The sequence below is a fragment of the Diabrotica undecimpunctata genome, chromosome 6 (genome assembly GCF_040954645.1).
Source record: "Diabrotica undecimpunctata isolate CICGRU chromosome 6, icDiaUnde3, whole genome shotgun sequence".
Classification (NCBI taxonomy): domain Eukaryota; kingdom Metazoa; phylum Arthropoda; class Insecta; order Coleoptera; family Chrysomelidae; genus Diabrotica; species Diabrotica undecimpunctata.
This window is the reverse complement of record NC_092808.1, coordinates 20604772-20615071: the sequence shown is the minus strand read 5'-3', so window position 1 is coordinate 20615071 and position 10300 is coordinate 20604772. Positions and strand designations below refer to the sequence as shown.

The 10300-nt window shown below is 31.5% G+C and overlaps 1 protein-coding gene across 1 annotated transcript; it reads right to left on the bottom strand.

Annotated features, from left to right (window-relative positions):
- Positions 1–2553: 2553 nt before the first annotated feature.
- LOC140444782 (C-type lectin mosGCTL-7-like) lies at positions 2554–9472 on the bottom strand. Its single transcript, XM_072536542.1, has 4 exons — positions 9304–9472; positions 9183–9244; positions 6458–6566; positions 2554–2868 (listed from the first exon to the last, which is right to left on the bottom strand). Exons 1-4 carry the CDS (start codon positions 9374–9376, stop codon positions 2633–2635), a joined length of 480 nt encoding a protein of 159 aa, XP_072392643.1. The 5' UTR covers positions 9377–9472; the 3' UTR covers positions 2554–2632.
- Positions 9473–10300: the final 828 nt, after the last annotated feature.

Below are 10300 nucleotides of genomic sequence, written 5' to 3'. Positions count from 1 at the left end.
ATTATGATGCTCATATTTCAGTAATTTGCGTTTTTATAATTGTACATATCTCTCCCTCTCCAATGGGGCTACAGCCCAAATCGGGCCTTGGCCTCCTCCAAACTATGCCTCCAACCTTGTCGGTCCCGCGCCGATCTTCTCCAGGTTCTCACGTCTAGCAAATTTTGCGCGTCCGCTGCCACTTCATCCCCCCATCTTTTCCGTGGCCTTCCTTTTGGTTTTGCGCCCTGCATTTTGCTATCTGGGGCTCTTTTCGGCAATATTTCTGTCTCCATTCTTACTACATGATTAGCCCAGCGAAGTCTCTGAAGTTTAACGAATTCTGAGATCGGTGTCTCTTTGAACAGTTGGTAGAGTTCATGGTTATACCTGGATCTCCATATTCCGTTTTCGTTAATAGGTGAAATATTTTTTTTAGGACTTTTCTTTCGAAGACTTCCAGTTTTTATTTTGTCTCTTCTGTCATCACCCATGTCTCGCATCCATAACATACTATTGGTCTGATAATAGTTTTGTAGACCCTGATTTTCGATCTCCAGTGTGTGTTTTTGGAGCGAAACACACAATGAGTGAAAAATAAGCTTTGTTTCCTTTTACTATTCTTCTTTGGATTTCTGGTTCTTCTGTTCCATCCGTGTTTAATGTAACTCCTAAATATGTGAAACTTTCTACCGTTTCAATATCGTCCTCTAATTTAACTGTGCGTCTGTTTCCCCTAGCTCTTGCCTGTGTTAACTTTTTTGTCTTTTGCATATTTATTTCTAGTCCGGTCTCGTTTGCCTTTGATTTTAATTGTGAATATATTTCTGCCGCCTCTTCTGTTCTGCGAGACATGATGCTGATATCATCGGCATAGGCGGCAATCTGTATTGATTTATTTGTTAGGAGATTACCTCTTCCTATATTCAGCTGTCTTATCACATATTCCAAGGTCAGGGTTGAATAGTGTCGGTGCCAGCCCGTCTCCTTGCTTTAATCCTTGGGCTATCGTAAAATTTTCAGTGAGCTCATTTTGGACTCTGACAGTTGCTATTGACGAATGCATTGTTGTTTTTACCAGTCGGATGTATTTTTGGGGGATATTAAAGCTCTGCGACATTTGATATAACTTGTTCCTATTAATTGAGTCGTAGGCTTGTTTGAAATCTATGAATATGTTGTGGACGTCAATGTCGAATTCCCACGATTTGTTTAAGATTTGTTTCACTGTGAATAGTTGGTCAGTTGTAGATCTTCCTTGTCGGAAACCGGTTTGATATTCCCCGACAATATTTTCAGTTAGTTGTTGGAGTCGTTTGTTTAGTACGTAAGTAAAAATTTTGTACGCCGTGCACAAGGGTTATGCCGCGATAATTTTCGCATTTCAGTTTATCCCCTTTTTTATAGATTGGACATATAATCCCGGTTTTTCAATCATTAGGGATCTTTTCATCATTCCAAATCTTGTTCATGAGCACATGCATTTGTCCTAATAGGTGATCGCCACCTAATTTATATAGCTCAGTGGGGACGTTGTCAATACCTGGAGCCTTATTGTTCTTTTGTGCTTGTATTGGCTGTTTTACCTCTTCCATCTTTGGGGGTTCTATATTTTCGGTGTCTCCCTCATTGTGATGCATGTCCATATGCTCTTCATTTTCTTGTGTCCCTAAAAGAGTTTGGAAATAGGTTTTCCAGACTGATTTTATTTCTTTTGGATTACTGGTTATTTGCCCTTCTTGATTTCTGCATAGATTTGTTCGGGGTTTGTATCCTTCTCTATTGCGTAGATATCTATACGCCTGTCTTATATTGTTGCTTTGAAGATTTTCTTCCATTTTCTATGTATTTTCTTTTCTCTGTTCGGCATATTTTATCTGCCCTCCGTCTTGCATCTTGGTAACTTGCCCTTCTTTCTCTGGTTCTTCTTTCCATATATTTCTTGTGTTCTTCATTTCTTTTCTGTATGACCTTATTACACTCGTCATTGAACCATTCCCTTTTGTATTTTTCTTTTTCTTGCCTATGATTTTTCTTGCTGCGTCAATAACTTTTGTTTTGATTTCTTCCCAATGTTCTTCGGTGCCTAGACTGAGGGGTCTGTCAGTGTTTGTGTTATTTCTCTTTCATAGTTCTGTTTGACATCTTATTGTTTCAATTTTTGTATATCTAGCTGTTCTGTTCTTTGTTCCTGTCTTTCCCTCCTGTTTCTCTGAATTCTGCATCTGTATTTTATCTGTACTAGGAGATGGTCAGATCCACAGCATGCTCCTCTTCGGCTTTTCACATCTTGTATGCTTGTTGCGGCATGTTTGTCTACCAAGACATGATCAATTTGGTTAGCGGTTCCTAAGAAAAATTGTACATATATTAATCATAAATATATTAGGTCAGCAGTTTCTGTACTGTGTTCTTAAAATTTGTAAATAGTTTAAAACTTATTTAATATAAACGGCCTTAAGACAACACTTTTTGTACAATATATTTATTATACGTTTATTATTTATATATACATTTACATTTTCGTGAGCTTATTTTTGCTTAAAGTATAATATTAATATTATAATAACTCAAAATATTTCTACAATTTATTTTATCATAATAGTTTATTACAAAAACTTTGGATACATGTAATGTGAATAATAATAACTTATTAACAATCTCTTGTTTCACAAATAACTGCTATTTCATTATTACAATTTTCATCATTCCACCAGCCATGTGAATAATTTTTATAGTATAAAGAGATACATTTTTCGTCACCTTCGTTATTGGGTTCTCCAGTTCCCCAGTCAAATACATTAATTGGTCTTCCTGTTGACATCCAGACCCAGTCACGTTCGTTTGCCTGTCTGCTACCGGCTGACCAAAATTCAGCATAACTGGATACTACAAGAAAAGATTATAGTGACACATTGCTAGAAAAACGATAATAAAGAGCAAGTGTACAACAAGAAATATTGCTTATACAGAGCACGACATTGTTTTATTGACCATACAACACAATGGCAATCGCTGTGACATGTTACACGTTTCCACCTCTATATTCATTTCACAAAAGGTACGAATTGTCGTACTTGTCACATTGACATTAAAAATTTCAAACGAAGTTTGAACATGGTACTTTTAGGGTCATTCGATACGCGAAGTAATTGATTTATTTATTGTTGCCTTCGAAAATAGACCCCCACAAAGTGTTACAACAGTTAAAAATACCATTAAACATTTTCAAACTTCTGGATGTGTAAACAGTTGTAAAAAGTGTCATGAAGGTAATGAACCACATGCTAGACCTATCGATGAGGAGCGTCAAAACAGGGATATTGATATTTTTGCTTTTGTGGAAGCTAGTGAACCCTGCAATAGTGTACAAATTGCTAGGGAAGTTAACGTGAATGCTCGTTAACAGTCCAGCGAGTTCTCAAAAGGAATGGGTATCATTGTTTTAAGATACAACCAACACAAGAACTGTTTCCGGCAGATAACCTTAGGCGGATGGAGTTTGCAAATTTATGTTAGATAAATAGAATGAAAATGTACACTTTTTTAAAAAATATTTTATTTTCTGACGAATTTTTATTTTTATTACATGAAAAACACAATCCATCCGTTGCAAGGTGTTATTCCCGGAAAAATAAGCACCTCAGTGTTGCAGTGCGAACGTAGTATCCGTAAAAGTTAAATGTTTGGACTGGGATGTTAGGTGACCGTATTGTCGGTCCATTTTTTATTGATGGAAACCTAAACGGACCCAAATATTTACAACTTTTACAGAATGAGATCTTTCCGGCAGTTCGACGACTTCCCGTTAATTTTCAGGAGGTTTATTTCCAACAGGATGGGTGTTCGGCTCACAACTCTTCGGTTTTTTTTTCTTCTTTCTTGTTTTATTGTTATAAGCTTTGTCCATAAAATTTGTACAATTTTCAGTGACTATAAAGCATATTACTTATTTACTTACTTATTTATTTGTATTGCTATTAAGGCTAAAAAATAACCAAAAAATTAGTTTTAAAGCATTATAATAAATATACTCTAGAGATGGGATTGCAATAAATCTTAATTCCTATGGTCAAAAAAACAATGTCGTTATATATATATATATATATATATATATATATATATATATATATATATATATATATATATAACTGTTTTGGATGGGTTGGAGTCAATAAAAGGGCTATTGGTTAACTATTTTTTTCGTTTCGAGCTTTCGATTGTGTTTACAATTATTATCAAGAGCTAAAAAAGACAAAATACTTACAAGGTTGAACTAAAAAGAAAAAACAATTTTTGTTAACTTACCAAGTAAAAATTAGTTTAGTAAGTAAAAATTACTGCTAATACATCTTCAAAATATTTAATACAAAAATGTTTTAATCCAATAAATGTTTCTCCGAAAATTTTTATAATTTTGAAAACATTTTTTTAATACAAAAATAATTGAATTTATAAATAAGTTCAAATAGCAACCAATTACAAATAGCCTCAATGTCATAAATGCCAACATAAAATTTTTATTTTTGACAATTATATTGCCAAAAGTAAAATTTCGTTTAAACATTCTTTTTTGTTTAGTAACAAAAAGAAGAAGATTTATTCACCGTTGACAGATGTCTGAAAGAATGTAACAGATATATGGAGAATTAAATAAGACATTTTACAAGTTTTATATATAAATCATAAAGAAAGAATATAATTATATATTTTGCTTAAATTTTGAATTTCTGATCTTTTGTTTAAACTATTATCACTTTTGCTAATACATACAAACCATTTCCAAAAAAGTCCTTTTAAATTTATTACTTTCACTATATAAAATTTTAATGTTATCAAAATCCATAATATGGTCTTTATCGATTACATGCTCTGCCAAAGCACAAGATGGTTTTTTAATTCTGCAATCACTTTTGTGAGAAATAATGCGATTTGAAATATTTCTTCCAGTCTCACCAACATATTCAGCCTCACACTGAGTACAACTAATGCTGTATACTAAATTCGTTTTTTAAAATTTGTCTATAGGATATTTAGTTTTAGAATATAAAGATGAAATAGTTTTGATGTTCTTTGTTGCTATTTTTATATTGTCAATAACCTTTAGTGTTTGTATTAATTTAGGTGTTAATGATGGTATAAAAGGTAGTGAATGATAATAGATGTTCTGATTGTTAGATACAATGTTTTGAGATTGAGCAAAAAATGGTGTTAAATTATTTATATTACCAATATTAGAAAAAAGCATCCTATGTAGCATATCTGGAGGATAAGAGTTTTCAATTAGAATATTTTTTAATAATTGAAGATCTTCTTGTAGATAATCTGGATGAGAAAGTTTTAAAACACGTTCTTTTAATCCTGTTATAAGGTTCATTTTCATCTTATTTGGATGGTGAGAGTAATAGCTTATAAATCTATTACTACATATGGGTTTTCTGAACCATCTGGTTTTCAACATATTGTCTGTATTTCTTACAATTCTCATGTCAAGGAATGGTAGAGAATTATCTACCTCTTCCTCAACTGTAAATTGTATATGTTGATTATGACTGTTGAAAATGTTGACTGTTTCATGAATTTTGTGTTTAGGAAGTGCCAAAACTAAATCATCTACATATCTCTTAATAAAATCAATGAAAAAAGTGCAATTACTGATACAATCACTGATAACATCATCCATGACATAGCTACTTAGAATGGGTGAAAGACTAGATCCCATAGGACTACCAAAAATTTGTTTATAAAATACACCATTAAATATAAAAATATTAGAATCAAAAACAAAGTTGATAAGTGTTTTGAAATGTAATAAGTCAATATTAGTGTGTTGTGAAATCTCATTCCAATGTTTTTCAACACTACTTATGATTAAATCTAAAGGCAAATTAGTAAAAAGAGATGTTACATCAAAACAAACTAAAACATAATTTTGTGGTAATTGGAAATTATTAATGAAAGAACTAAAATCAAATGAATCTTTAATGTAAAAATTGTTGTTTAAATTATAAGCATTAGTTAAGATGTCAGTGAGGAGCTGTGCTATTGGTCCATTAGGAGGGCATAAAGATGAAACAATTGGTCTCATAGATAAAGTTGGTTTATGTATTTTTGGCAGAGCATAAAACCGTGGATAAAATTAAATTATTTAATTATAAAAATTTATAATTCTATTGCTCCACGGTTTTATGGTAATTTTTACTTACTAAACTAATTTTTATTTGGTAACTTAACAAAAATTGTTTTTTCTTTTTAGTTCAACCTTGTAAGTATTTTGTCTTTTTTAGCTCTTGATAATAATTGTAAACACAATTGAAAGCTCGAGAATAAAAAAATAGTTAACCAATAGCCCTTTTATTGACTCCAACCCATCCAAAACAGTTATATATTTGTTCCAAACGAGTCACAAGTACTTCTTTTTTCTTATATATATATTTACAGAGCTGTAAACATTGAAAATGGTTAAAAAATTACTTACAAGTGCTCTTTAATTGTTGTAATAATGCATCATTTTCTTCTTTACTTTCAAGAGCTACCAATTGCATCTTATGATAATTACAATAGTGTAGAGCTGTCAGATAATTTCCCTAAAATACATAAATTAATGAATATAAAAAATTTAAACAAAATAGGATGTCAGAAATTAGAAAGTAAAATCGCAATATTTTTTCTCTCCAATTATTTAAAAAAATATTGGCAATATAATTTTAAAGAATACATTTAGATATAATATATATCTAAATTGTCAATATGAATAAGACTGAGAAACTTAAAAATAAATTATTAGAGGAGTTTTTTACCAAGTAATAGAAACAAAATTTGTTTAATTTATGAATTTTTTGTATTTTCCAAGAACATAAAAATCTATTATGATTTACGCGATCGAATGCCTTTTCGAAATCGACAAGGCACAGGACAACATCCTTTTGCTGGTAGCACTTCAGCAACAGTACTTGTAGGTTGTGAAACTATTTTCTTGTGGCATTTTTAAGTTAAATACCATATTTATATGGGATTAGGCCACAATTAATGGTAATAACTATTACATTTGACCTAAAAATGTGACGTTTCGATTTACACTCTGGAAATCGTTCTCAAAAAAAGGTTTATTTAATATTTTGTTAAAAATGATATCTAACCTCCAAAATTTTTGACAAGGTCATGTCTTTTCTTCTTCTTTTTTTCGCTTTTATTCAACTGAATAATCAACCAGTACGTTTGTTTTGTTAATTTCTGTCCATTGTCGTGAGTCTGAGAATATATCTCATGCCCTGTTATGTTCAGTCCTTTGGTTTGAGCTGTTAATGAGTCTACATTTTATTTACGTTTTCTGTTTTCTTATAAGTGGTTTAAATGTTAATATTGCATAGGTTATTATAAATTTTATAATTTTATATGGTTGATTTGTAGGAATCTGAGAAGAATTTTGATAATTTTAGTTTTAAAATCGCATAGAAGCATTGGTATCTTAATTGGGGTTTGAATATTAATTTTGATCAGCTCCTGATAGACAGCATAATCTTTTATTTTGTTCATCGGGCATTCCCAAAATATGTGTTCTAATGTTTCCATTTGTCCACATTCGCAGTATGAGTTATTGCGAATGTTGATTTTACATATAAATGTACTCCTGTCAGGCAATGAACAATCCTCATTCTAATAATGGTAGTAATATAGGTAGGTTAAAAGAATTAAACTAATTATTATGATACATAGAACATAATTTATTTTTTAATAATGGCATGATATCCAAGTTACCTAATCTAATTTTAGGAGTATTTAATTCAGCCCCTACCTTTGATACTTTGTCAGCTGTTTCATTTTTCTCGATATCCTTTTGTCAAGGAATCTAACTTACTCTAATATCTTTCCCGTATTTATTTAAATAGTAGTATAGTACAGTTCTTTTTAACTTCCAAGATTCTGTAGTCCTTGGTTTCAGTTATCACATTGTTATTAATTTTGTCTAAAGCGCTTTTAAATCGGTAAATATTACAGCCTTATCAAAATGTTTTATACATAATATACATAACTTTAAATTTATAATTAAAATTTTTAATTTAGAATTAATATTAAATTTAACAGTCCCTTGGGTTGAACCGCGTGATTATCATTGCTCCGAGTTTTCAAAATCCTCTTCGATGTTTTCTTCAGGACTTCCAAGGTCTTAGTCTCCCGAGCCCCCAAACACTACTACATTGATCACTAATCAAAGCATTACTGGTGCTGGAAATAGAGGACGGATAATTTATACCGTCGATGGTGACGTGGCTTGGGTGGAGATTGGCATAGGGGCCAGCGTGGGGATTGGCACGGGGTTTGACACAGGTGTTGGTGCGAATATTTCTGACAGTAGGATTTTGATTGACGGGTGAAGTCGACAATATTTTCTTTATGAGAGGTCTCCATGTCGAAGGTAACTGTATGCCATCATCTCTATGATTGAGACAGTTTAGCCTATTTTCAATTTCTATGGCTTCTCGGATAATTCTTGGTTTATAGAAGCAAATGGGGCTATGGTTCTGGAGTTTTTAAGATCAATTTTGTGACCTGTATGATATGGAAGATGGTGTTGACCCAGAGCTGAAATTGTGTCGGAATTGCGAACATAAATGAAATGTTCATAAATCCTATTTTGGATTCTGTGATTTGATTGGCCTATATAGGATCGGGGGCAGTCCGCACATGGAATTTCATAAACTCCGTTTTGTTCATTTGGAATGTTGTCTTTGATTGATCGGACAAGGGATAAAAGTTTTTGTTGGGGGTAAATATTTTATTTATTCCCCTTGATTTTAAAATTTTGTCGATTTTGTCAGTGACAACTTTTGATGTAAGGATGAAAATCTTTCGAATGATGAGGGTCTGAGTCTTTAGGTTAAGATTGGGTAGGAGATTGATGTCTGTAGATGCTCCTATTGATGTGATTTTTACGGTAACCGTTTTGGATGTGGGCTTGTTTTAAACTAGAGAGCTCAGCGGGTCTACTTGTATAATCGCAAAGACGTATTGATATGGGGACAAACGTATTAATAACTGTAAAGCATAAATACTTTATATTTACTTAGTTTACATGCAAGAAGTTTATTATTTTAAAAATTTAATAAGTGACTATAGATGCCCACGGAAAATTCAATTTTGACAATAGTTTTTTTAGTACACAAATTATAAAGAAAATACAGTTAAAATAATCAATATGTTACCTTAAAGCTTTCTTCGACAAAATACTCCTTTCCTTCGATTTTAAACCAATGTTGGGAGGAACCTTAAAAAAATAAAATTCTAATTTTTTTGTATACAAATGATATTTAACAATTTACTCACTATTTCTTGAAACATAGTTAAAAGCATGTATATTGCATACTAAAAAACCAAGTAGTATATAAAATGTGAACATTTTTAATTCCTTGTAAAAACAATAATATATGTGATTAATATCTGTTTTTGGACAATATTTTTTCAATGTGTCAAAAGATAAATATCTGCTCTTTAGATATAAAATTTTAATTACAATATTCAAATGTTACTTAGCTTGATATTATTTGATATCTTATCAGGCTTGCAGGCGAACAAATTTATTAAAAACAAAGTTCTTGAAGTGTTGGAATTTGATTTGATATTATTTACGTTTATTTGATGATAAGTTTTAAATTTTTTGTTAAATAATGATAGAATGATAGAGTTTATTGGTAATAAACAAATACATACATTGAAATATGAATATAAAACATAAAACTAAGTGTATTAACAATACTTCTGAATTGATGTATTGAAAGAGAAATACTTCTTAAATAAAAAAAGGCTTTCAATATAAGTTATCTCTTAATTTTTTCTTTGAATCGATAAAAATTAGGAATTTTCATTTCGTCTATTACTATGTTACAAAACTTAATGGCTAAATACCTTCAACCATTTCTGAATCTCTGAAGACGGACAACTTGTTGACCGACCGACGACCTCTCAAGATTACTGTTGTCTCTTAAAACATATTAAGATAGGACGTCTGAGGTGGATAGGGCATGTAATGCGGATGGAACAAAATTAATCAGATATAAAAACGTTCCTTAATAGACTCATTCGTAAGAGAAGAAGAAAAAGACCTAGATCAAGGTTCCTTGATAACATCGATAAAGACATGAAAAATATGGGAATACATGCTTGGCGAAGGAAGGCGATGGATAGGGACGACTGGAGAGAAATTCTTGAGGAGGCTAAGATCTACGCAGGCTTGTAAAGCCAGAATGATGATGATGATGAATATTATTACTGTTGTTTGTAGTGGGATAAGTGTGAAAATAGACATACGCGCATTGTACTGCCT

What these genes read in the sequence shown, in the direction of transcription:
- LOC140444782 (XM_072536542.1), bottom strand. Translation starts at nt 9,376, where the DNA reads ATGTTCACATTTTATATACTACTTGGTTTTTTAGTATGCAATATACAT. An exon ending in TAACTATGTTTCAAGAAATA is followed by an intron (nt 9,245 to 9,303) that starts GTGAGTAAATTG and finishes TATTTTTTTAAG; the next exon opens with GTTCCTCCCAACATTGGTTT. An exon ending in TTGTCGAAGAAAGCTTTAAG is followed by an intron (nt 6,567 to 9,182) that starts GTAACATATTGA and finishes TATGTATTTTAG; the next exon opens with GGAAATTATCTGACAGCTCT.